The sequence below is a fragment of the Aquila chrysaetos genome, chromosome 24 (assembly GCF_900496995.4).
Source record: "Aquila chrysaetos chrysaetos chromosome 24, bAquChr1.4, whole genome shotgun sequence".
Taxonomy (NCBI): domain Eukaryota; kingdom Metazoa; phylum Chordata; class Aves; order Accipitriformes; family Accipitridae; genus Aquila; species Aquila chrysaetos.
Window position 1 is genome coordinate 13,848,289 of NC_044027.1, and position 26,251 is coordinate 13,874,539.

Genomic DNA, 26,251 nt, shown 5'->3' on the forward strand with positions numbered 1-26,251 from the left:
TTTTGCTACAAACTTCCCCCCCCCCCAAAAAAAACCAAAAAATCCCAGCCAAAACGGATGGACCTGCTAGAAGTCATCTCAGTCTACAGCACAGACTAATACTGCAAAAGTTCCCATTTGTTTTCTTCCAGGTTCTCATGGCAGACTTGCCAAGATGTGACCACAGCGAATGGCCAGAGGCTGAGCTGGGTTTTTTTCCATCTCCTCGGCGAGATGGTTACCAAAGATTCCCCTGGACTATTTAAAAAAAACAAAAAAAACCCAAAGAGCAGAAAACCCACGCTGTGGGATGCCATCTGCTCCCCCTCTTCAGCCGTTTATTCCGTTCCCCCTGCCCAGCCCTGGACAGATGGTGTCCATCCCCTCCCAGCCCTCTCGAGGGACAGGGGACCTCGCTCCTGCCTCTGCGCGGGGGATGAGAAACGGAGGTGTCGCAAGCTGGGGCGACCTGAGAGGAGGCTCCGGGGGTGATCCCGAGCCTTGCGGGGGGCGGCCGGGTCCTCCAGCCCTGCCGAAGGAGCTGCCTCCTGCCTGGGCTCGGCCGGGGAGCGGGGCCGGGCAGGTGGTTATTGTCCCCGGCGGGAAGATGGAGGCGGCTGGCGGGGAGCGGTGAACGCCGCGGGCTGCGCCGTGAGTGCCGGCGGGGCGGGGAAGGGAAGGGAAGGGGCCGCGGCGCCCGGCCCGGTCCGGCCCCGCCGGGGGGGAGCGGGGCGGGCTGCGGGCTCGGCTGGCAGGGGAGGGTGGGAGCGGGTTTTGGGAGGTGGGGTTTGGAAACCTCCTCCACAGGCTGCTGCTTGCGATGACCCCGGGGGGAAGGAGGAGGAGGAGGCAGGGGGGGATCGGCTCAGTGAATGAATGGGCGGCAGCGGCGACGGCGGCTCCCCTGCTCAATGGCTGCTGGGCTGATAGGCGCCAGCCCCGCAGCCGGTGCCTCCTTCGCCCTCCCGTGTTTTGTCTCAGGCTCGCCCCGCTCGGGGCTCCCCAGACATGTTCAACCAGCAGCAGTTCCAGCAGCAGCTGCTGCAGCTCCAGCACCTCCTCCAGCAGCAGCAGCAGCAGCACCACCACCACCCCCCGGCGCAGCAGGGAGGCCGGTAAGCGCCGCTACGCGAGGCCGGGGATCTCGGGCCTGTCCCGGGGGACCGCTCTCCTTCGCCTCCCTCCCCTCCGTCGCTCCTCGCCCCGCGAAAGCCGCGGCGGGGCTGGCTGCGGGCCTGCCCTCCCCCGGCGAGGAAGGCGACAAAGGGAGGCGGGGGCCGGCGGGCGGGGGCGCGGGGGGCAAAGGCCTCGATCGGGGCAGAGCCGGGGGGCTGGAGGCCTCGAGGGGCGCCTGGGGAGGAGGGGGGTGGCCGGGGGGCAGGAGGTGGTGTGTGGGGGGCGATGCCTGAGGAAGGGGGGGGTTGTAGGGCGGGAGAGGCCGGGCCGGGCGGCACATCCCGCTGTGGGGAGGGCGGGCGGGCGGGCGGCTGCTGCCGTAGCCGTTGAACTCTTCCCCCGGCGCTCCGGAGATGCCCCTCCGGTCGCCGGGTCGCTCCCGCCGCCGAGTCCCCGAGGGCGCGTAGGGTGACCCCGGGCAGAGCCCGTCGGAGGGGATGCTCCGGGGCCGAGCGTCTCCCCTCACAGCGGGCGAGGGCCCGGGCGGCCGCCGGGCTGAGGCAGCGAGGAGGGGGCTCGGGGGAAACCGCCTTCTCCTCGTACCCACCCAACGGAGCCGCCCTACATGGAGAGAGACACACTTTATTTTATGCTTGAACTTCGCTTATTTATTTATTTTCCTTCTCCGGCTGGGTCTCCCGGCTCTGGGTGAGATTATTGAACTTACTTCTGCAGTGGCACCAGCGCTGAGGATGTGACTGAGCACTGTGGGGCAGGGAGGGGATGGAGAAAATCATGTTTTGTTTGTTAAAAGGCAAATGACATCTTCCAGAAATAAAAAGGCAGATAACCGGGGTTTTCCTAAAAAATGCAGGAGGTAAAACAACTGTCTTGGATAGGAGCAGTTGTCCCTGATGAGCTGACATTTGTAGAACTAACACAAATTCTCTGAAATGATGCATTTATTTGCAGTTACTGTTATCCTTAAAGCCTTATGCTCTGCAAATTCAAAGCAATGGGATGTGAATTTAAGAAGAAAGTTAATTTGTTATTTAATAAATTATAATGATTACTTTATACTTAGAAGGCATATGTCTCTGAGGTAAATGTTCGTATTTCTAGTAGAACCGAAAGATTCCCACCTCTAAATCTTTTTACCGTTATTATATGTCTTATACTGTAAACAAAGCTGCCCTTAAAATGCCAGTATGGGGCTGACTGCTGGTTAACATGGATGCATCTTACACCTTTAAAAGTATGATTTTTCTGGTATCAATATCTCAGCTCTGAGACTGGAACAATCTAGAGCAGCTATTGTGAAGATGAGCTGCTGTATATTCTGTTAAAAGGGTTGGGTTTTTTTTGTCAGCATGGATATTTTGATCCATGTTTGTACCTCTTTACAGCCCTGACAGATTTAGCTGTGTCAGCAGTTGTGCTTAGAGGTGGGCCTGACCTTGCAATCGCCTGAAGAAGTGCCTGTCAGTTTCTTCAGACTTTTCTCTCATGTCTGCTCCACCCTCCTTAGAAGTGGAGAGTTCTCTGCTCGCTTCTTCCTCCTCGTGTTTTAAATATGAAGGCCGTGCTTTATTTTTCCATCTGGTTCTTGCAGTTAGGGGGCACCGTTTACAGTTATGACCTGTCTGGCTCCGTGTGGGAGGCATCGATTTTGGAAAAATGTGCTTTAAGCTACTGAGAAAACTCCCTGGTTTTTAGAACTACTTTTTTTTTTTTGTTGTGTTAAATGTAGCTGCTGATCTAGATCGCTCGTTTCTACTGACGAGCTGCTGCATAATTCTGTAGAACTGCAGTCAGCTCCTGGGCTTTTTTTATGCTGCTTGACAGGCTTTATGTGGGCTTGGTGCTAAGGAGTTCTCTCTGACCTCAAATTCCTTGATAGACAATCTGTCAGCTTTGGAAATTCCAGGAGAGTGGAAGAAAGAGGATACAGTGCCGGTGTATGGTATCTTTTCATGCATGTATATCAGCATTTTGTCTGTCCTTTGCTCCTCCGTTTTGTACTTGTTAGGTGCCTGGAATTGAAGGGTACAGTTTTTATTGGGTTCTTATGATTAATGCCACCTTTTCCAGGGGTTTGCCACCACCGCAACAGCAACAGATGCTGAGCTTACGGGCAACAAATCAACCATCGCTGCTCAATGCCAATCCTATGCTTCAGCGGGCCTTACTCATGCAGCAGATGCAAGGTACTGTCGTTATGGGAGACGCTTACTTATTGGAGTTATTTAATCATCCTTCATGGACTGAAACCATAGTATGGCTATTTCTTGCTGAACCATTGCAGTCCTTGTATTTGGTAGTTCTGTTTGTCGTCTTTTTTTTTTTTTTTTCTCTTCAAATTTGTCCATAGTGCACATCACAGAGGTTCTTCAGTTGTTGAAAATCCCGTGTGCCCAACTGTTCACAACCAGGAATAGCACTAGAAGGTATCAGGTTAGATACGAAATACATGCCTTCCCTCTAAGACTTGGTGGAGCGAATATTTTTTCATCAATATATTTAGATAAAATACTTAGATTTTTATTATTTGTTCGTCTTTCTTGGTTGGAAGGTTAAAACAATTTATTTAATTGTCTGTTACATACATGCTAACCTGGTTTGCAGTAGATGCTTGTCTTTGTCTAAACTTAGTGCAGTACAAACAAATAAAGTATATTGTGGTGGAAAATGGTTCAGGTTCAATTGTCCTGCAAAATTTCGATTCCCTGAAATGACTGTCATTTGTGTGGTAGATAAAATTGCTGTTCTTCCATCGCTGTGTTTCCACAAGTGGATTTTTTTTGCCAGATGTGATGTTTTCAAAACAAATTTATGAAGCCGCCTTAATAATAGCATTGCTAACATAAAGATACTAGGAATAAAGCTGTTTTTATTTTTGCTTGTGTCTTAACCTGACAGCTCTTTTCAACACAGAAAATCAGTACCTGGGATAGTTTTAAAGTGCCTAGTTTAGATTAATGCCTGCAGTTTTTGTCTTGCCTGTGAATCATGCCCAGATGTGAAGACAATAGATTTATTCTGCATGTCGTTAACTCCTTTTGTTCTCTCTTGCCCATTTAACGAGAAGGCTCTCTAGTGACTCCAGTGGCTCTCTACAGATCTCTCTCAGGTTGTAGAGAAACTGTCAGTGAAAAAGGACAACCCATGCTCTGAAGATTGGTGTATATATTTGTGTCAGGAAAAAAGTCTGACTCCACTTTAGTCAGCCATACTCCTTTCAGATACATTTGATGTTAGCGTGGGCTGACCTTTTCCCTAAGGTGAAATCTCTTATTGAGAAGTTGTGTTTAAAGAGTATGCCAAGGACCTGAGGCAAATTAGATACAAGAGCAGGATAAGGTATGTTAATAAACACTCTACATGCACTTTGTCTTAGCATTGTTCATCTTCTTTTCACCTCTACGGGCTGAGTTGAGTTGCAGCTTCTCTTTCAATAATCTACACCAGTTAGCCACCAGTAACATGTAATATGGTTGCAATGTCCAGTGTAGCCCTTCTTAGGAATCTGAAATTTTTTGGTCATTCGGGTTTGGGTTACATGTAAGAACATCTGATGCTGTAGTATTTCTGTACCTGGGAAGCATCAGCATAAATAATTAATTGACTGTATGTGGCTTCAGCAATGGGAATAGTTAAAAATAAATACTTCAAGTTGAAATGGATGTGCGGTTCTTTAAAGGTACTAAACCAAGAGCAGGAGATGATTTCTTGCTTTATAGACTTTTTTAATACAGTTACATCTTTTTACAGTGAGAGATTATTTATGGTAAGTAATAAGAGATTAGATTACTTTTGAAGACAAACATGGCGTAGTACTTCCTATGGTGTTGCAGGCTTTAAACAGTGTAGCTTGTTTTTTCAGATTTTGGGTATCTGTCTCCAAACTTCTCTGCCCTGTTTTGACAGCTTCTAAAAAGCCAGAGTATGCACTAATTCAAGTGAGAAATAAAAAATTGCAATACAAGTCCAGGTTCCCAGAATCCTGGACAGCTTCTGAGGGTGTAGCTGAGGCATCTGTGTACTTCCATTCCCTCACCCCTGAAATGGGGATAGCAAGGACTGCCTTCGTAAGAAATTATTGAGTCTTAGTTAATAGTCTGTGGATGCTGAAAAGAACTGTTCAGAAAGCAGAGCATTATAATTGGAAATGGCAGAGTCTCAAGTGTCAGAGTTTAGGTTGACATGTTGAGCTTGCATGACAACCAGGTGGCAGAGAGGACTGTGGAATCTCTTGTTAGAAAGGTCCAGTGTTGTTTTACATGAAACGTTGTTACTGGCTTGTGTTAAATAGCATCCCTACTATGGTGTGAGCTGCCAGCTGCACAAACGTGGGATGAATTTTCCTTTTTTACAGAGAATTTTTGTAAAACGAGACCTTGTTTGTTGCAAACACAAGCACTAGTGTGCTCAGATCAAATAATTGCTCTAATGATCTTAGCCTGCAGTGACAACTATAATTAAATAGCCTGATACATATCACATCAAATTGTTCTGTGGGGGCTGAAGAGGGTAGAGCATAGAGCACCCATACAGTGCCCAGTAAAGTACAGGGTCTTGCGTGGACGAGCCCTTCCCCTCTCTACCTGCTGCTCATACAGGTGGAAGATTTTCTCTCTCCTTTGCATGCTGCAGGTGGTGATATGCTGTGTGTTTGCATTTGTAGGAAACCTGCGTGGATTTAACATGACAGCTCCAGCATTGCAGCAGTTTTTCCCTCAGGCTACAAGACATTCCCTCCTGGGGCCACCACCTGTTGGGGTCTCCTTAAAGCCGACTCGGCTGGGCTTCCCCAGCCTTCCCTTCCAGCGGCAGAACCGGACCTTTCGCAAGGTGGGCTTGTAGTTTCCAACTGTTTGGGGGCTTTGTGCTCCTTTTGCACTTGCAGCAGTTGACTGTATCATAGGTGGAGAACAAAAGAGAAGAGAGCGAGCCTTACAGTGAAAACTACATTTTGCACCATGCTGCTGACCCAGAAATGCAGGAATAAGTCTATCCCTAAGGTTCTTGTGGTCCATATTTACATTTATGATGCAAACGTTTCTTGTCACTTCTTGCCCAAGAGAGAGAATTCCTCTTAGCAGAACTGTTTAAACCTAAGATATAAAAGGAGCCTTTAGAAGTACCAGCTTCAAAGTAATTATAATAGAAGAAATCCTGGCTGAGTGCTTTGCTCTTCACAGAGGCCAGAGTTCTGCCCCATTAGCCTTCCAAAGCAGTTTGTTGTTCCCAAATGACTTGCTCCTACCAATTACATGTCACTCTGCCGCTTTGGGCTGTTTTCTCTTTTTTGAAGATCAGGATCATATTTGTTCTTGTGGATTTTGTAAAATCTACAATTTTTTTTGGTAAAAAAACCTTTCTCACTTTCCACCATTAAGACGACTTCTGTATCCTGGAAATGGTTCTTGGATTAATCGACTGGTACTTCCCTCCTCTTAGATTAGCTTTTGCATATTTGGTCCCATTCTGTCAAAAAGATGTGGTGGATAAGGTAGACTTCCACTCTTGGACTGTAGTTTCTCCAGAGTTGAAAGGAAGGGGGATTATTTTGGACTATTCTTTTTACCTGCCCGTGCACTCTTGCCAGAGTCCCTCTAAAGTGACCCTACTCTCTGCAAGCAGCTTGGTCTCCTACAGCTGCTACTTAAAGCACTGGAGAAATATCATGGGCTGCCTGTGGAATTAAAGTGCATTGCTTTGTTTAATGATATAAACTTGAAGCAAGGTGGTCCATTGTAAACCATCTAGTCCTTTCCATTACTGTTTGCTGGAATTCCTGTTTCTGCCCCACAGTAAAACACTGGTGCTTTGGGCAGTGTGTTGGGTTTAAGGAAGGACCAAGAGCTGGCAGTGACTCTCTGCCCATTGCAGGACTTCCAGAGGGTCCCTGACAGGAAGCGGGAACTAGATCCTGGTTCTTCATCTCAGACACAAGGTGATGAGAAAATGGAAATCCCAGAGGGAGTGCAAGCAGGGTCAGAGCAGAACAATTCCTCACCATCCACAGGTAAGGGGGGGCCTGTAGTGAAAGAAATGCTAGTCATTATAAAATTCTCTTGGCTATTCCTGCAGCAAAGACTGGAGATGACTTTAGTCTTAACCAGCTACATTTCTTGCTAGTTGTAAATACTTAAACTGCCTCTGATAGCCCTCTGCTATGTGCTTTATATATCCTTTTTACCTGGATATTTTTGGTTTTTATAAGCTAGCTCTGTATCTCTGGCATGGAAGCCTCTCAGAAGTCACTTTGACAGTGAGCCCCATTTAAGATGGGGGAAAAAAAAGAAAACTGGTTTGAAATTAAGGCTTCCACATTGCCTTACCCATGCTGAACTCAACATCTCATGGAGTCAAACACATGAAGCAGAACCAGTTGCAAGCAATATGCTAAGGAAAAGATGAGTTGAAAGAGTACTTGTAGTCCAGTTGTCAGAACAGAAACTGCTGGCACTGAACCTCTTACAGTGTCGGATACGATACAGATGTGGGAATGTTATTTCTGACTGAAGAGTGCCTAATCTAAAAATGGAGGCATATGATGAAGTTGTGACCAGTGTATATGCAGTGGTGAAAATTACCTGATTAAATGGTTGCTGTCAGATAGATATGCCACCTTGACTTACATTAATGTTCCTATGATCTGAGCTCTTGCCACCTAGGTATAGGACTAAGACCCACTTAGTAGACAGAAACGTAGATTTCTTTCTGGACGACAACTTCATACAGTGACATCTGCAATAAAACTCAAATCTCTTAGATCATTATCTAACCTTGTCACTACAATTCTCAAATTCAGAAGAAGCAAGTGTATAGTAGTATTTGCTCTAACAGAGCTTTATTGCCATTGGCCATTGAGCTAGGGAACATGCTTAAGGTGGCATGGTCTGCTTTGCTAAGGAGATATCTTCTGTGTTCCTGCAGAGCCAAGGACTCCAACAGAATCTGTGTTGAACATTGAGCCTGCAGCAAAAAGACTGAAGAGGTATTTATTGAATGGGATATTGAAATAGTTACTGGGTTTAGAATTATTGTCTAATTTTATTTTCTAATTATTAGGGCTGTACTGTACTGGCCTGATGCCTAGCATGTAGGAGGTACTTCAGATGTTCACGGACATTTCGGAAGATCTCATGATACTGAGATCCAGGGTGTTGTGGGGTCTCTTCTATGGGTTATCCAACTACAGGAATGAAAAATAAGAGATGCAGCTCATGTAAATGTGCAACAAGACAGAGTTTCCTCATGTGTTCTCCTGCCAGGATTCTTGTAAGAAGCAGAGAGGTTATTTTCTATTCTGATACATTTCTCTAATTTTCTTCCCTAAATGTCAAAAAGGGAAATGAACAGCCACATATCAGCAGAGAGGAAAAGCCTTGGAATATGTTAGGTGACAGTAGGTGTAGGATAGGGTAGTTTATTTTGAGGAATGAGAACGGGAAGGGAATCAATACTCCCTAGTATCCAAGCCTGTATCCATGAGTGTTGAGTTCTGTATCCCTTCTGCGAAGATTGTCTTGCCTGTACCCCTGTCTGTTGGGTAAAAATAGACAAAGGCAATCCTATTATCCGCAAGGGATGCGCAGCGCGCAGGCATGCTGGCCATGGCAGGCCCGTCTTGGCACTCCCTGCCTCCCGGATGGGTGCAGGAAGGAACAGATAAGGCTGTATTGCCATCTAGTGGGAAGGCACGTCACGGAGCTCCTGGTGCCATCTGCACGGTGCTGTACTTCTCCCAGAACTGTCGCTGTTAGCTGGTGCGGAGGGAGAAGAGGAGGGAGTGAATACAGATTTCTGGAGGCATTGATTTGAGAATTCTCCAACATATGTTAATGACTGTGAGTCAGGACTCCTGGGTCCTCTTATCTTCCCTGTTAACAATTCACTGTGTGGTTTCAGACAAGTTTCTTCACCTCTGTTTCCCATCTGTAGATTAGAGATTAATGGCTAGCTTTAGGGAGAATATTCCAGGATTACTTTGATGTTTGAATATTACCTTGATCATGTAAAACATTACAGAGTGATAAATATTATGTGAGCAGGGACTATTGTGAATTATGGACTCTGATTAGTAAGAAAGTGAATAAATTCAATTAAAGCTAAAGCGAATGCATTTGAGCGTATGCTTTGTTAATCTGTTTGTCAAAGCTAATTTAATTTTAATTACATTAATATTTAGTAGGGTATTAATCAAAGTCCTGTTACATACATTGAAAAAAGAATCAAGTCTGAGGAATGACAGATCTCACTGCAGCAAGCCTGCTATTAGGAAAATCCTTCCCTAAGCACTAGTTAGGGACTGCTGGATTTGTGCATATATTGTGGCTGGTATTTACTTAGAATAGATCATACCTTAGCTTTTTTTGAAGTGTTTATGTTTACTTCCAATGAACAGATGATGGATCTCTGAAAAAAAAAGTTTACTGTTCTCATATTGCCCTTCACAAATAAGGGCATTCCCCCCATCCATGTCACAAACTTCTGTTTCATGCTTCGTTGTTCCATTTCCCTTTGGCCAGGAATACCAGCCTCCTCCTTCATTTCAGGTTTTTCCCACTTCTGCCTTTTCTCCTATGTACCATCTGTATGCCTGGAACAACATCCTCATTCCAGTGCAGAAAGCACTCATCATCTTCAAATCCTCCTTGAACACCCACTTCTTCTAGCATGGCCTGACAAGTATCCATATAATAGCATTTCGTCCTTAGATCATGCTTGTGATGGCTTTTGCTTCCCTAGATTGCTCCTTAGATTTGCAGTTTAGACTGCAAACCCTTGCCCCGGAGTGCTGTCACCATCTGTGTGTGGTATAGTGTTGAGCCTGCTGGCAGCACTTGACAAATAATGTTAATGCCAGCCACTCTTGTTTTCTTCGTGTTTGCACTGCCCAAGCCCTGCTGCATATTTATAGCCATGTAACCCAGTTACATTATCACTTATCAATCTGATAAATTATGCGATGCATGTGTGTTTGGATCACTGGATGCAGTACCTGCACAGTCTGCGTTCTTGCTTGTGTAGAATGTGCTGCTCCCCGTTGGCAGAAGGACACCAGCGGGTGGGATATCGAGTCAGCCTGAGAGAGAAGACACTCAAGCCATGGCGAAAAGTGTTAGCCCTGGTAGAAAAATAGGGGCTGGAGAAAGATATTGTAAAGTACACTTTGTGCCTTCTGGAAGTCAACCGTTTATTCTCAGCAGTCCCCTCAGGATCTTTTTTTTCTCCTTAGCAGATCGCCAGTACCAAATAAAACCCAGCAAAGTCCCTTTGATTTGCATCTTGTACAGTTCCACTTCCCCCACAAGCAGAACTGTAGGGACTCTGGAACAAAACACGACTGGTACGAATAGAACAGGCAGTTATGATGAAAACCCTCTAAGACACCATTGAGAACCCATTCAGTTCTGACAGGTCTCTGTTCCCTCATGCACAGAGCAGCCTGGAGCACTGTCCGGGTATTGCAGTTTCCCTGCAGGTCACCAATGAAGACAGGAGTGAGCGCTCAGAGCTCTTACCAAGAATATTTCCTGTCCTTACTCCCTGCAGGCCTCTTGCGGGAGAGGGCAGTGAACCAAAAAATTGGTTGTAACCTTCTTGTCCAGATTATTTGGCTGCTGTTTCTGAATCTGTTCTAGAATGCCCACTCTTCATTGTTTTAATTTATTTCTGCCGAATCCTTGCCTGAAATGCCACTTCCATTAGCTTATTGGTGTGGGGGTTTCATAGAGAGTGTGGTAGTTTAGACCCCAGCCTGTGCCTTGGTGTGTCTTCTGAATCTCTTTGTCTGTAACATGCCAAATAAGGTTATTTTCTTGATACCCTTGAAGTGTGACCGAGGAGTCCGCATTAGAGGATGCCACAGACATCAAGGAAGTAGGGGAGTCAAGCACCTGTGTCCAAGCTGATGGTGAGTTGCTGAGCACTGTGATTTGTACTTCTGGGCACTCCTTGCTGGAACTGCACCTATAGATCAGCATCTGTAGATCCTGTGGGCTTAATCAGAAATGTCCTTCCTCCAGTCATACAGGATGGGGAAAGGAGGACAAAATACAAGAACCAATTCCAAACATAATCCCCTAAAACCTATTGCCTACCAAATGCAAAGAATGGGAAGTTTCCCTCTTTAATAAGGATTTCTTTGGAGAAAGATTTGTGAACTGGGCTTATGGCCGACAGCACTGTGAGGAAAGCTCCCCGACTTCATTCAACTGCTGCTTTGTTTTTTCTGTCATTGCTATTTTGATTTAAGGCAGCTAAAAGGACTCCCTCTTCCTAGGTCCAGACAGTGCAAAGGAGTACACAGCTGAAGATCTCTCTAAAGAGAGGAAGTTCTCTGAGGAACCAAAGGCTCCTGAGGTGAGTAGACACCGCTCCATGCAGGGGTGGTGCAGAACATACAACCTCCCCCTCCATCCCGGAGAAGCCCGTTGCCACTGGGAACCAGATGGCACCCACGTCTGGAGCTCTGTCTCCTGCTGTAAGCTGTTGTCCCTGGCAATAAGGCATAATATGTCTGCAATTAATGCGCAGTCTGCTCTGACTTGCTGCTTTTGTACTTCTGCTAGCCTGCACCTTACCTACTGGTGGCTGTTTGTGGATGCTGGGGTTCATTAAGATTTCAGTATTCATCTGGAAAGACAGAAAGTTGAATCGAAAGAGCCACTGAAAAATATATGTATTGAGGGCCATAGCTAAATACATCCTTTATGTTGCTGAAGAGCAGATGTAAAAAAATTGAGGTGATGGCAGTAAAGATGCAGCTGCTGTGGCACTTGCCATCACAGCAGGCATGAGCAGATAGTGGGAGTCTGTGCTTTTGAAAGGCAGCTTGCAAAAATGAGACACAGGTGAAGCCAGCAACCTGAGAGTCTTTTGCATGAAATACCTTGTTCACATGCTAGATGTTAAAGCAGGATCTTATGCTGTGTAAATCCATAAGCAAAGATTTAACCCATGGTGTGAATCAGGCTTGATAGTCTTCCATAATTGGAGGCATTTGTTGACATGATCAAGTGTATCATTCTGGCGTTGTTTGAGTTCCTTACTCCATCAGGTGTGGTGCTGAGTTGCCTTTAGTTCTGCAGTGGAGAAATGTGAGCTGATTGTGTTCCTTACCAACACATTGTTTGTTGCTCCAGTATCCAGAGACTGGATCATACGGTGTCTACAGAGCCTGTAGAAACAACCATCTGTACTAATAGGCCTGGTGCTATGACATGGGGATCACTGATTTAGCAGTGTTGGGAGAAAGAGTGTGTACGAGTCTTTCTGATCAGCCTCCTGTGGATTCAAGCTTAAATGCATTTTCTTAAGTGGTAGAGAGCCTAGGTCACATACAAAAAGCAGGTGTAATTTTTAGTGTCTTCTACTGAGAGATTGAACTTAATCTTGACTCCTTCTTTTGGCAGGTGTTGAGCTCTGGAGGTTCGCTGAAAGTGACTATCCAGCAGAGCAGTGAGAGCAGAGCTATCAGTACAACAGCTCTGAAACCAGGGCACTGGACCTGTGAGGTGGGCACAGCTGATCCCAACCCTGAATCAGTCCTTAAATTCTACTGTTATATCTGCAAGACCAACTGCTGCAGTCAGCAGGTAAAAATCCACAGGTCTGACTGGGATATGAGTGGTCAGGAGAAGTGAATTAGATGGCTGGCTGCCACGGGGAGGTGCAGCAGGAGACTTGTTAGCAAGGGCTCATGCTTCAGGAACAAGGAACACAAAAAATGACGACAAGCATGTAGATAAAATAAAGCTCTCCTGAAGAGCTGGCAAGCAACCTGCTAGAGAGCGAATGTGGGTGGATGCACAGGCAGCCATGCTCTTAAGCTTTTATACATTGTTAAACAGCAGTCAAGAGAATGGAAAGCATAGCTCATACTTATTATTTTCTGTATTTTGAATACATTTAATTTTTTTTTTCTCCTAACCTCTCTCTCAGAATTTCCAATCCCACATGGCTGGAATTCAGCACCAGCAGCGACTTGGGGAGATTCAGCACATGAGCAATGTTTGTTTTGTTTCACTGCTGCCCATGGTGAAGGAGCAGAAGGTGCTAGCAGAAAAAGATGGGTAAGTGTTGGTCTGCACCAGAAAACTCAATCTGAACGTGGACCTACAAGGGTTCTAAAATTCCTCACTGCACCAGGGTGCCCCTGTGTTCTAGGTAAGGTACGAAATCCCTTTGGTTTCAGGGGCCTTAATCTCCTTCAGGCAACTGTCTTCCTGCTGAAGGATACCAGTGTTGACTTTGACCTGCTGTGTAGTTTTTAATACAGTAGATCAGGTCGGAGGCTTGTTTTAACTGGTGCCGTTCTGTCAGCATGAGCTAAAGCAAGGGCTAAAGGGCTGGGAAGGGGAGAAGATAAATCCGAGCCTGTAAATATAGGAATGCTGGGGAAAACAATGCCGAGAACAGATTGCAAACTGCAGTATTCCACGGAGAATGTAAAAAGGTGTGACTTACAGATATGTCCGTTGTCACTTCAGAGAGACCCAGCAGCGATGGTGTAACACTTGTCAGATACATTTCACAGGGGATCTAATCAAACATCGCAGGACCCAAGAACACAAGGTAACAATCATAGCATGGATTTCATCTTTGCACTGACCATTCGTGGTGATTGAGTGGAAGTGTCTAGCATCTCCTGCTCCCCAAACAGCAAAGGAAAAGTGATTGGAGCGGAGAGATGCACATAAAGTTCTGCCAGTAACATCCCCACTGTCTAAGGGCGCTGCCATGCTGCCTCCTGCCTCTGAACACTGGCATTGTTGGAGCCTCCAGTTGTCACGCTGTGTCAGTATGGCCTGAAGCACCTCTAGTTTATAATTCTTGACTTTTCTCAATAAATACGGCCTATCATACTCACCTAATCAATTGAATGGGGGAATTGGTGGGCAGTCTGTAAATTTTCAAGCTAAAATGTAGGCAGGCCATCATATTTATTGGCTCTTAGGGGAGAAGTGCCAGAACACCTTTTATAAACCACATTTGTTCTGCTCTGCATGTTTGCCATCTTTTTGGCAGGTAAGAGCTAGGGAGTCCTTTCTGCTGAAAAGAAGACTCTCTTTGTGGTCTCCCTGTTTTAGATGCAAGTCTGTGACTTTGTTTCATTCAAGATTTATCTGCATTCCTCTGAAATGGTACCTCTTGTGACTTACTGAATTGTCCTTCTTTCCTTAGCTGGCCAAACGCTCGCTTCGTCCTTTCTGCACTGTCTGCAGCCGCCACTTCAAGACCCCTCGCAAGTTCGTGGAGCATATGAAGTCCCCTGAGCACAAACAGAAAGCCAAAGAGGTAATACTGCCTGAGTGGAGAGCTGCGCAGGACTGGAGACAGCTACACTGTGGAGCAGGTTAACTTTCTGCTTCCCTGACTATTGCAGGGATGAAAGGAAGACATGCAGTTCTTCCAACCTGTTTTCATTTTTTCATCTTTGCTGGACTTCAGTTGTTAGACCTTAAAGAAATTGAGTGAAAAAAAGGGGCAAGGAGTTAGATGTGTCTAGAAGTGAGACAGCTTTGTGCCTCTCTTGCAGTCCCTTCTACTTGTCAAATGTAGTCTGTTCAGAGTTTGGGGTCTTCCTTGGTTAAATGGAGAGTGCAAAGTTGATCTGATCTTTCTTTTCTGTACCTGACAGGTGAGGCTAGGAGAGAAGGAGTTGGGCAGCCCAGAAGATTCAGAGGAGTTGATCACAGTGGATGCTGTTGGCTGTTTTGAAGATGATGATGATGAAGAGGAGGAGGAGGAGGGGGGAGCTGGTGAGGAGGAAGACCTTGATGTAGTGCTGATAGAGAATGAGGATTCTGCTGCCAAGCAGGTATGCCATGCAAAAGGAGAAAGGGTGACCTGTCTGAGAATCTGCTGTGGGATCCTGTGACTTAGTTGGTCTTGGCTGGTTGAGCTCAGGGTTTCAAAAGTCCAGTCAACCTTCCTTGCACCCCACAGCAGGAGGGTGAGGGCTCTGGAGTTCTTCCAGAGCACAGGGCAATGCAAAAGAGAAGGAGGCACTATGTTTGGGATGCAGCAGGGTGTTTCTGCTGTGCTGTACAGCTCCTACTGGTGTCTTCAAATGTTATGTTGTTGTTGAGGAGCATAAGCAATGTTTTTTTCAAGGGAAAGAATTTCTGACAAAGATATTGACATAGTCTCTTTGAATAGCCCTGCAGTAGCTTGGTCTCATAGCAAACATATGTGTGGAGGTTTATCTTGATAAATATTTTCCCAGTAGAGAGCAGTTACCAAGAAGGAGGTACACGGCTAAGCTACTTCAGGCTTGGAGTGCAAGGGTTGTTTTTAACCCTTGTAATGAAGTGGCCTGCTGACATTAGGTTTTGTGTCTGGCCCTAACCAGATGCTGTGCAAATCCATCTCTGGTATGTGAATCCTCTGTTTTGCTCCCAAGCTTACTAGAAAAATGTAAGAGCCCAGGAAGGGAATTGGCATAGATACAGTAGGCACTAATTTTCTTTTGGTTTCCAGACTGGGCTGAAGGAAGTGTCTTTGGAGGATTACGAAGGAAGCGAGAAGTATTGTCCAGACACAGCCTATGGTAAGCAAGCAGAGTTAAGCACAAAGGTCCACAGAGCCTTCTCTGGCCACATGCTGTATCTGTAAGAGAGGATGGTCTCTACCTACTGCTGTAACGACTTACTGGGCCATGGTGCTCCAGCATCTGCATCAGACTGGTGCAGGTCACTGCTGCCTGGAGAAAGGGCCAAACGTTGCTTTATTACTGTGTGATAAAACATAAGGATGTGATTGATATTTGTGAGCTGCCTTTTGCTTTCAAGAAGAAAGGATGAGAGCCAGATACCTTACTAAGGTAGGAAGTGAACAAGTAGGGCAGGAGTACTGAATAAAGTAGGTAGCAAATGAGGGATGCTCTGGAAAGATGGACCCTGAAAGCATATTGATTAGAATGCTTTCCCACGGAAATGCAGCTTGTATAGAGATACTGAGCAGTACTGACAGTATCGAACTCTCTGTCAGAGCCCAAACTGTGCATGTTTCCTCCACTTCAGAACCCCCACGCTCTACCTAGTGGTTATTCAGACATGTTGCTGGACTGGTGGGCAGTGTTGCCTCCAGATGGCTGTCTTGGGTCCCCACCCTATAAGCGATTCTGACTTCAAACCTCAAACGGCCCCTCGTGTTCTGAGGAGGGCAGCTCTGCAGAGGCTGTTTTGTGCCCAAGGAGAGCTCTGTTTACACCAATCTTCCATATCGCTGTAACCTTCCAGTATCGTGTGGCAGATGGAATAATGATTCATGCTGTGAATGTTCTCTGCGTGTTCCTCTTGCGCGCCTGCTGTCTTCTGCTTGGTTTGATCCCATTACATTAGATCACATGTTCTCTGTAGTTTTCCATTGTATTCTTTTTTCCTTTTTTTCCCCCCTTAATGCTCTGTGTAGTTTCTTTGCTCTGGCAGCCAGATTTCTCTCTGAATATCAACCACACAGCCATTCCATGGTAAGATGAGATATTCAGCAAGTCATCTTGCAAATCCCTGATTAACAGAGGCAAAGCTTTCCACTTTTCTTTTTCTCCTTCCCTTCCCCTTCCCTTTTAACATGCTTTCATTATTTGAGTTCCATTCAATGTGATCTGTGATTTCCCTTCCCCTCCCGTTTCGCAGGCCTGGATTTTCTGGTCCCCGTCGCAGGTTACCTCTGCAGGCTGTGTCACAAATTCTACCATAGCGACTCTGCTGCCCGGCTCGCACACTGCAAGTCCCTGATGCATTTTGAGAACTTTCAGGTTAGACCCTTTGGCGATTGCATGGCCTGGCATTTGTTACCCCCATGCGTGTCTTCAGCAAATCCACCACGTTAGCTGTCTTGTCTTCAGTTCATTTCCATCATCCTTGGTGTCCACTGTGCCATAGCTTTCTCCTGGTGTGCTTTGTGTTTGTCTCCCATCACCCCTGTAGATCTAAAACCAGTCCAGTCCTGCTTCCCAGCTACTGCTGCTGTCATCTTGTTGCCCATTTCTGGCTGGAAATCTTCCTCAGAGTGTCTGCTCTGTTTGCTGAACCTGTGGAGTCTGTTCTTCAGTCTAGGCCTCTTCTCTGTTAGACAGATTACTCATGGGTCAAGATGGGGAAAGAACAAGAGGCAGAAGCTGTTCCTTTTAAAGAAAGCTGGTACATTTGCATCTTTTCATGCGATACTGCAGGAACAGCTCCTTTAGCCAAAATTGTGGGTGTGATTCATCCATGAAGGGGCCTGGTAAAATCAGATACTCATCTTAGAAATCTGGAAATTTAACATTACAGACTCTTTATGTGATGGAAGCTACAAGCTGGTGAGAGTCCGTTTGGTCCCCAGGGTCAGCCTGCAACAGGAAGTCAGTCTGTCTGTCTGTCTGCTACCCTTTCCTAGAAACTCCTTAGCACAAAGCTCTGCCAACTGATGCTGTTCCTTTGCTTTACTGGCTCCACCTAAAGAAAGCCGTATTGCCCCTTGCTGCTTTCGTATCTAGAAGCTTTTCCTACTGGGCTGGCCTGGAATCTGCCTCCATTGTTCTGTCCTTGTTGACTTGCCAGGGGGTGAGGGGCCTGGATTAGTACCTTGTGGTGGGTACGCAGGGCTTGCACTGTCTCTGCCCTCTCCCATGACCACTGCCTGGGCCCTGCCTCTGCAGGAGAATGGTATTCCCTGACCCTGGCAAGGAGGGAGGCTCCCACACTGACTTTGTCCTCTGCCTGCACCCAAAACTTGCTCCAACAAAAGCCACTGTGCTTCCCTACCCACTTTCGATAGTGTTTAAAGAAAACCAACCACACACACACCCCCCAAACTCCCCAAACTTCATGTTTTTCTTCTAGTCTTCAGGCAGGTTAACTATTCCTAGTCAACTGTCACTGCCTCCAGTAAGGGGTGGGGTGCTGCAGAAGCCAGCACTTAGAGCAGTGGATTTGGAATGGCAAGTAGCAGAAGACCACAGCTGTTCCTTCATGGTTGCTCATCCTCTCCCACTCCTGCAGCTAGTCATTTCAGGAATGAAGGAATCGGCCTTGCAGTTTCCCTGGCTTATTTTAGATCAGCTTAGAGTGAAACCGCAGCAGCAGTGTGTATGCCTCCCTTTTGGCCTGCTTAGAGCTGAAATCAGATGCTCTTCAAATAGATGCTGGAGCAATCTGAGGGGATTATTTATGACAACAGTCCAACCTTAAATATCTGCAGCCAGATGACTATTATTCTTGGCTGCCTAGGTGCATTGGGGTTGTCACAGTCTGAGTTAAATCATTGCCAGTTTCTGGGGCACTCTCGTCAGAGTAGCTCAGCAGAGGGTTTCAAAGCAGAGAATTGTCTGCTGGTGAGGCAGTTCACAGAATCACTCTGAAAACAAATTGGCATGCTTGCACCTGGTTTAGTTTGGGTACAACATTATGACTTGACTGATCTAGTTCCAGTGCATTATGATATTGTGCATGTTCCACTATTTGAGGACAGAGAAAGAACAAGCCTGCAATGATAAACTGAATTATAATGTAAAGCTGCCCATCTGATGTGCTGTAATTCCATGTTGCAGACTACAGTAGCACTGCTTAAGGCAGTGGTGAAAGCCAGTGCGCTCGAAATAATTTCCTTAAATTATAAGGTCTAATGCTAGAGCCAGTTCAAGGGACCCTTTAGCAGAAAGCTGAAAGTGAGTTGATTGTGGAGGGAACTGCTATGGAAAAGAGGGAGCTTTGTTTTACTCCTTTAGCTCATGCTCTGTCCAGGTCTTGAAGACCAGATTCCTACTGCATGTTAGATAGCTATACAGAGTTGCTGTTTTTCTGAAATCCAGTCTTGAAAATGGCTAGTAGCCATTTTAATCTCTTTACAGACCTCTACTGGTTCATTGTGATAGCAAGTGCAAATGAGTAATTTTATTGATGATATGCTTACCTTTATTCTGTAGAGAACCTCAGCACCTTGTAACAAGTGTTCCTGTCAACAGTTTCACTGACTGCACAGATTGTATCAACACAGTGAAAAAATCTTAAGCTTTCAACTTAAGTCTTGCTTTGGCTGATAAACATTAAATCACACCTCTGTAGCTGAGGGCAGTGCATAGCCTCATGTATCCAGGGTACATGTCCAGAGTTATGTCCTGGCAGCAGCTGAAGCAAGAGCTGTCACCTGCACTGTTACATCTACAAAGTCCTGAGTCTGACTGAGATTAACAGTTGCCAAAACATGATTTTTGTCTCAGGAGCCACAGGTCTGCCATGCACTCGCTCAGCATTAAGTAATGCGAGAGGGACTTCAGGTTTTAATATCACCACTTTTCCTCACAGGAGCTGACCCTTCTCTGCTTGAGAGCCTCAGCAGCCAGGCCAGGAGAGCTGCTGAGACAAGTCGTGCCCCTGCAGATTCTAGCTGCCACTCACCACTGTTTTTGTACAGGTTTTCCTGGACCAGCTGCTACTTGCTGCAGTGACAGTAGCTCAGCTGGGCTTGTCTCTCATGTTGGTTTGTTTGTATTTGCAGAGATACAAGGCAGCAAGGCATCGTGCCACAGCTGCCTACCCCGAGGCTCCTTTGCATTCCCAGGGCTCCAGCTCCCAATTGCTGGATGATCCGAAACAGCCTCCTGCTACAACAGCAGATACCAGCAAGAAGGTGAATGATGATCATGGGATAGACAAGGAGGGTACAGAGCTGTCAGCCCTGCAAGAACAAGCTTTGACGCCTCCAGAGGGTAAGGGTGAGCTGGCCACCTCTGTAGCAGAGGGCAAAAGCCTAGCCAGCGTGACTGATGATGTATGTGGAATCATGGTTGCAGAAGAAGAAAATCTACAGGAAGAGAGCAAGTCTGCTACCACTAGTGCCGATTGCCCACTCCCTGAAGAGAACCGCACTGTAGGGGAGTTGTTGGGACACATTGTGTGTAAGGAGGAGGAAGCCAATGCAGCCAGGCAAAAGGAAGGCACAAATGACTGCCAGGATCCAGGGAGCGGAGGGGGTTTAGGACAGAATGAGGCAGCAAAGACAGGCCAGGAGGCAGCAGCAGAGCCTTCCTCCCTAGCCAAAGGTGAGACAGCCGGTCTTACCTCTGCTGGGTGCAGACGCTCTACGAGGCGCAAACCCAGATAGAGTGGCCTTAAAGGGAGAGTCCTTTACATACGATATTTGCTGGAAATGTTTATTTTCTGAGTCTTTTAATAGAGCAAAACCCTTCAACTTTACTGCTGTTTTTATTTTAAGAATAAAATAAGCCTGGCTTTAGCGTGTCTAATACAGGATGGTGTTGGTTATTACTTGCACAGTTGGGATACAGCAATTATGTGGAAAGCCTGAGGCTTGGATTGTTGAACCTGAAAGATGGTAAAGTGATTCCATAGGGGACAAAGTTCATGAAGTAGATGGATGCAAACTTATGTTTCACTAAGAATTCTTTGTAGTTCCCCTCGTTTCCTTTCCAGGCAGAGGAAAAACCTATCTCTTGGGAGACTGTGTGCCCAATTCTGTTCCTTAGAACAGTTTCCTTTCAAAGATGCACACTCTTGGACAAGCACTGTGTCCTAAGCTAGGCAAGAATGTGCATCTTGGTCTTTTGTTAATACTACAAGGCTTAAAACAATCTGTTCCCATAGTGGAGACTCTCAGGAACAAATTTTGTTTCAAACTGATTTTAATAAAACAGATTTCTTATAAATAACTTCTTTAACTTTCCAAAAAACTCCTTTAACTCTACAGAAGTAGAACAGTAAGACTTGCTTCACAGTGCTGGCCCCAGGCAATCCTGACAAGATCACAAAGTTTCAGACCAGAATGCTCATGTGTACTGTCAAAATGTACAGGGAGGACTCTGCTCACAGCCCATGGCAGGCAGGCCTGCCTCTTTGCTCTGTATAGCTAATGCTGTGGTGGGGGCTAACCAGGCTGCTCTGCCTCTCTCTGATGCCTGAGTCCTTAATGGCAGCTTAAGGAGTTAGGCAGCTTCCAATTATAACAGTCAAAAACATCACCCTGGTAGCTTGTCTTCTCTGCTTGGAAGGGTATAGAAGTGTCCAGTGATCTGGGACCATCAGCCAATATTTCTTACATCACAGTTAACGTGAATAATGGGGAAGCTGTATTTTCAAGGCAGGAGCTGGCCTAGGGCCTCCCTCTCCAAGTCTGTCACCAGAGCTATGCTTAGGGGCAAGCCTGAAGTCAGGACCGCCACTGCCTAACATGCTTTTTGAGGGAAGAGCCTAGAGCCATAACACTCCTTGCTTGGATTTAACAGTGTAAAAGAGCAGAGATAATTTTTACTCTTTGTGAAGAGGGTCTGCTTACAAACAACCTCTGTAGCATCAGGTTTCCTACAACAAGCTTTAACCAAGCGTCAGTGCCAGGCTCATGTTGAGGAGCAAAAAGAACCAGCTCTCCTACATCCACCTGTGTGCTTCTGCACCTATCACACAGCTAAAGAAAAACAACATGGAGGTGAATGGCAGGACACAACCACAGGAACAAGTAACAGGCACGAGGTACCTCTTCTATTCAAGTTTTACGTTAAATCGGTGACCAGTAAATGTCCCCGTAGCAATACCAACTGAGAGTTTGTGGCCAGCACACTAGACAGGAGGCTGTGATCCCTGCACATCAGCTTCCATGTTCTGCTGCTCGCTTTGCTGCTGGTACTCCAGGCGGGTCTGGCGGTTGGACTCCAGCAGTTCTTTCAAGCAGGCATGTAGATAATCATTTTTCTCCTCCAGGTGATCCAAGCAGGAGTTGATCTGGTCCAGCATGGAGTTTATTGCTGCATATTCTAAAAGGAAGGGAAATGAGAGACTGAACAATGTAAGTATATTGTCACTGCAGCCAGTGAAGGCAGCGAGAGCTCTTGCTAAACATGCCCACAGCATTTTGGCTGTGCCTTATTTGCCACTGGGTGCATGAAGTAAAATGCAACTGAATCCTGCATGTGTTGTGTTCCCCAATCAGATGAGACCAATGGGAAGCTGGAGGACTGGTAACAAGATCTAAGGCAAGTTACCTGGGCAGTCCAAACCCATTCTTGGCGTATCTGACAGCCTTTGATCTCATACATAAATAGCTGACCACAGGCTGAGTGCTAGCGCACAGTGATCCGCATTGCAACAGTACCAAATAAATGCCAAGGGCAAGTTAGCTTTTTAGCTTCCTTACGGATCATCTTTCCTGACGAAGGTGCAGGCATTTTGGCAGCGTGCCAAAGTGTTTACATTCTGTGAATTATTTGTGCAGGGCTCCCAGGCTGGGATGTGCTTCACAAGGGCCTGGCTGGGGTCAGGCTGCCGAGACAGCACAGCCATGGCTGTAGCAGGAGCAGGGATGAGCCCAAAGGTGCTGGTAGTGGTACCATTATTTCCAAAGGGAGCTAAGTGTGGGATACCAAGTTCAGCCACAGGATCTTCATGCATCCTTAAGGCTTTGGGTACTTCAGATTAAAACCAAACTCATTCAGGATGATCCTGACAGTTGGTTCCCTAGGTACAATTTCCTATTCATAGCATTTGTTTCAAGTGCAGAAGTGTTAGCCTCAGTACAATGGCATTTCACAGGGATGTGTATTAGCACTGTTAATCAGATGAAGATAGCTGTGCTACTGTGATGAAACACTTGCTTTTGGATTGCTCCAAGCGATATTCACACCAACCTAAAGAATAACAAAAAACCAAACTGAAAAACCAACAAGATAAACCTCTGCTGACAAGTTACTCAGGAACCCCGGGGGCATTACAGGAGACCCCAGGTGGAACTAGTCCCATGTTCCTTTCTGAAGCCACATGGGCTGAGCGAGTGCAGGGAGGCTGGCATCGAGCTGTGGCCCGCGAGCTGACATTTGTGAGGATCGTGGGCTGCAGGACAGGGAAAGATGCCTGCGTGGGTGAGACAATCCCACACCTCAACGGCTGGGGCTGGCTGCTCTCCACCTGGCTCCTCCAAGCAGCTGGGGGAGCGTCAGAGCCAAGTGTGACACACGCAGTGCCTGGCTGTAGCGCTGCTCTGAGCTAACGGAGGTTATAGAGAAAGCGAGGAGGATGAGGCTTGAGCCGTGCTGAAATTCCCCAGCCTCAGAAGCCCAACTTTGCCCCTCTTGGTCACCCCCTTGACACTTCCGTAGGCAGGGTGCCCTGGTGCCCAGTGCACCAGGCCCAGGCACTGCCATTACCAGCAGCTTTAAAAGAACTGTGAATATTTAAATATTGCAGTCATTTGCATTACTAATAGTTAAGGAGAAGTTTCATTATAAAAAAAAAAAATTGTCCTCCTTTTCTTATACTACTTTAGAGCTGTTCACAGCAGTGTTGCAGTCTTTAATTTTTCGGAGAATTGCATACTAGCATTTAAGCTTTTTTATAAAAGTTTGGCCTTGCAGGTATATGCAGACGTGGCATTATGAGCAAGAGCACTGCTGATGTCCTTGCATTTAAAAACCAATCCCACAAACACATTCTTTCCAAAAAGGTGGCAATTATCAGTATTCTTCAAACCTTGTTTCCAAGGTATGTGAGAATGTCCATGAGTTAGAGTTCTTTACTTCAATCTAGTATTTGATGCACCATGTTCCAATGAAATGGTGAGCAGATCCCAAGCAGATACAGTAACTGCTTCTGACAAGCGATATTCATCAACTTGGCAAGAAGTCTGTAATGCCAGCAGAAGCCTAACTGTTCTCAGTGCCTAGAGCTCAAGTGAGGGCTATATAAGTTGTGCAGCTTTAGGAAGAGAAAAAAAATTAACAATTTTAAAATAATCTGTAAAAACATTTTATTTGATTGTCTTCTGTTGGTTGCAAGCTTGGTCTATTTTTGTGGAAATGTAACCACATCCCCTAATGAAAATGTTGACCAGGAGTATGGCAATTGCATTGTTTACTATTCTGCAGTCTTAAAAGAACGGTTGCCAAAAACAAGGTTTCTGATTTGAGATCAAGGAAGTGATCCACAGCTTCAGCTCCACAAGACCAGGAAATAGCTACAGACCTTTATGACCAGCTGCTGCACACAAAGCCCCAACTAATGACAGGCGGAATAACTTAATGCAGAGACTCAATATAGAGCAGATTTAGTGACTTTCTCCGTCACATCCAATGTGTCTCTTAGCTTTTCAAAAAGTTTGAAACACAAATCACTGTGATGACACAAAGCGATGAATGCTCGTGGGGTGTTTCAGGGCAGAAATGATGCTCCTGTCACTGCAGGTCGATCACGGCCATAGCTACGAGATTGACCTGCACGGATCACATCTGGAAACGGTGTTTTGGGAAACAGCATAACCCAAATCTTCACCATTTTCAAGAGAAGAGTAACAAAGTGCTTACCCTTCGAAAGATTTCCAATTTTAAGTGACCTGTACATACATATTACAGTTCTGCCACTGTGTCACTTCCTCCATTGGCTTTTTCTAACTGGACAGGACAGCATCAGAAATTTCATACCTAGATGCTGTAGAAATGCCCAAAAGTGGAATCTGCCAAGCTAATTGCATTAAATTCACTTTTTCCACCCATGACTACTTCTCCCAGACCTGCCCACATGATCTGTCCTGCAATTTCAAAATCTGAACATCCTCTTTCTCCTTGGTCACCCACACCCCGCACACCAGAAAAAGCACAGAATCATCTGTTCACAAGAATTAAAAAAAAAAAAAAAAAAATACCCCCAAGGCAGCATGCAGGAGCTCCCTGCCCCATCGCTGGGCGGGAATCATCCCAGGCCCGCTTGGTTTCAAAACCCGCTGTCCCCACAGCCCCTCACCCAGTGTCCCAGCGGCGCACCCTGGGCGTCGGGCACCGCTCCCAAGCAGAAGCAGCAAAACATCTGGGCACATCTGGGCCTTGTCACCCGCACCGGCAGGCCCACGGGCCCGGGCCAGGCCACCCAGCCCCACCGGGGGCCCGGGCCAGGCAGGCGGCACTGCCCCGGGCCGTCCCCACGCACCTTCCTCCCCGAAGCTGTCCCCGTCCTCGTCCTCGTCCTCGTTGCCGCCGGCGCCGCCCACCGCCACGTGCGGCTCCCCGTTCGGCCCCGACATCCCGCCGCCCTGCGCGACGCCGCCGGCCGCCCCTCGGAACCGCCCGGACGGCGCCTCGGTGCTCCCGTAGGGTCGCTAGCCAATGGGAAAGCTCGGCGTCGCTCGCGTCACGCAGGCCGGCCGACCGGCGCTGGGGTAAAGTCTGTGGTTAGCGCGCAGGGAGCCGGGCGTGCGTTGCGCGGGCGGGAGCGGGGAGCGGCGCTCGGCAGCGGGGCGGCCACTGAGGGCAGTGCGCAGGGGCGGGCGGCTCCGAGCTCCCCGTTTCTTGGGTGTTTTCCACAAACGCGTTCCCAACTCGAAGCTGTCGCCGTGCCCTGCTGTGTCCTCAGCGCCCCCGTCCAGGCCTCCCCGTCCCCAGGGCTGTCCCAGCCACAGCGCACACCAGCACAAGCGAGTGCATTTGGGCACGAGGTGAAGTTGTCCTCAGGGGCCGCCATCGGCACCCAGCACTTCTTTCTGAAGACAACATAGGATCTATATAAGTTCACAGATATGAGGGGGCCCCCTCGGGCCATCCCGCAGGTGCTGAGGCCGCAGTAGCGAGGGCTTTGCTGCTGAACTCCAAAATGCAGCCCTGCTTTGTCCGCTGAGCAGTTTGAAGCCCCTCAGGTCACCTTCAAACCTCTTCCCTGAAGGAACGAGTGCAATTCACTTTGCCCTTCTTTGTCTTTGGCCCAGTATTGGTCATACCTCAGGCGCCCTGAGGAGATCTAATCACTGCGTGGTTTTTTCATCCCCGGGAGAGATGTCACTGGGATGAAAATAACCTGAAATTAGAGCATTAATTCAAGCAGCGCTCCCGAGATGAACCCGGTTTGAGGGCTCCATTATTAAGTGGGTATTTGGGGCAAGGAAGAAATTAAAGGTTACGTCCTCATTTAACATCACAGCCAGCTCTTCTCCTTTCTGTGGGGTAACCCCACTGCGCGGTGCTGAGTTCAGCCCATGTTGTGCCCCAAGTAGGGAAACTGAACATTAATGTAATTAATGGACAACGAATAAGATGACGACTTTCAGCATGAAGGTTTGCGCTCGCACTGTGGGTATATGCCGGTCAGAAGCAGCAGCCCCCGCGGTCTTAAGAGAACAGAGTATTTTATTTCCACTTTGGTATCTTCTCAGAGAACCCGGATTTTCT

The 26,251-nt window shown here is 46.9% G+C and overlaps 2 protein-coding genes and 1 long non-coding RNA gene across 5 annotated transcripts; 2 read left to right on the top strand and 1 right to left on the bottom strand.

The window, feature by feature from the left end:
* The first annotated feature begins 398 nt into the window (after positions 1-398).
* Positions 399-20,343, top strand: CIZ1 (CDKN1A interacting zinc finger protein 1). Of its 3 annotated transcripts, XM_029999370.2 has the most exons (16): positions 399-630; positions 961-1,094; positions 3,187-3,302; positions 5,780-5,946; positions 6,988-7,123; positions 8,038-8,098; positions 10,941-11,020; positions 11,390-11,469; positions 12,522-12,704; positions 13,051-13,181; positions 13,599-13,683; positions 14,293-14,406; positions 14,750-14,929; positions 15,592-15,661; positions 16,749-16,870; positions 19,594-20,343. In XM_029999370.2, exons 2-16 carry the CDS (start codon positions 988-990, stop codon positions 20,197-20,199), a joined length of 2,238 nt encoding a protein of 745 aa, XP_029855230.1. In that variant the 5' UTR covers positions 399-630; positions 961-987; the 3' UTR covers positions 20,200-20,343. The 3 variants fall into 3 exon arrangements, with proteins under 3 accessions (XP_029855230.1, XP_029855231.1, XP_029855229.1); XM_029999371.2 differs by lacking the exon at positions 399-630 and having other exon boundaries at positions 754-1,094; positions 19,657-20,343; XM_029999369.2 differs by lacking the exon at positions 399-630 and having other exon boundaries at positions 756-1,094.
* Positions 20,344-20,719: 376 nt separating this feature from the next.
* BBLN (bublin coiled coil protein) lies at positions 20,720-25,180 on the bottom strand. Its single transcript, XM_029999377.2, has 2 exons — positions 25,020-25,180; positions 20,720-21,862 (listed from the first exon to the last, which is right to left on the bottom strand). Exons 1-2 carry the CDS (start codon positions 25,111-25,113, stop codon positions 21,669-21,671), a joined length of 288 nt encoding a protein of 95 aa, XP_029855237.1. The 5' UTR covers positions 25,114-25,180; the 3' UTR covers positions 20,720-21,668.
* LOC115334770 lies at positions 21,809-24,711 on the top strand. Its single transcript, XR_003921255.1, has 2 exons — positions 21,809-21,894; positions 22,039-24,711. It is a non-coding gene; the product is annotated as an uncharacterized LOC115334770 (long non-coding RNA).
* Positions 25,181-26,251: the final 1,071 nt, after the last annotated feature.

Excerpts from the sequence above, each read along its gene's own strand:
- BBLN (XM_029999377.2), bottom strand. The coding sequence starts at position 25,113 with ATGTCGGGGCCGAACGGGGAGCCGCACGTGGCGGTGGGCGGCGCCGGC. Across the intron at positions 21,863-25,019 it reads GGACAGCTTCGGGGAGGAAG|AATATGCAGCAATAAACTCC; the intron begins GTGCGTGGGGAC and ends CCTTCCTTTTAG.
- CIZ1 (XM_029999370.2), top strand. The coding sequence starts at position 988 with ATGTTCAACCAGCAGCAGTTCCAGCAGCAGCTGCTGCAGCTCCAGCAC. Across the intron at positions 11,470-12,521 it reads AGGAACCAAAGGCTCCTGAG|GTGTTGAGCTCTGGAGGTTC; the intron begins GTGAGTAGACAC and ends TTCTTTTGGCAG. Across the intron at positions 14,930-15,591 it reads AGGATTCTGCTGCCAAGCAG|ACTGGGCTGAAGGAAGTGTC; the intron begins GTATGCCATGCA and ends TTTGGTTTCCAG.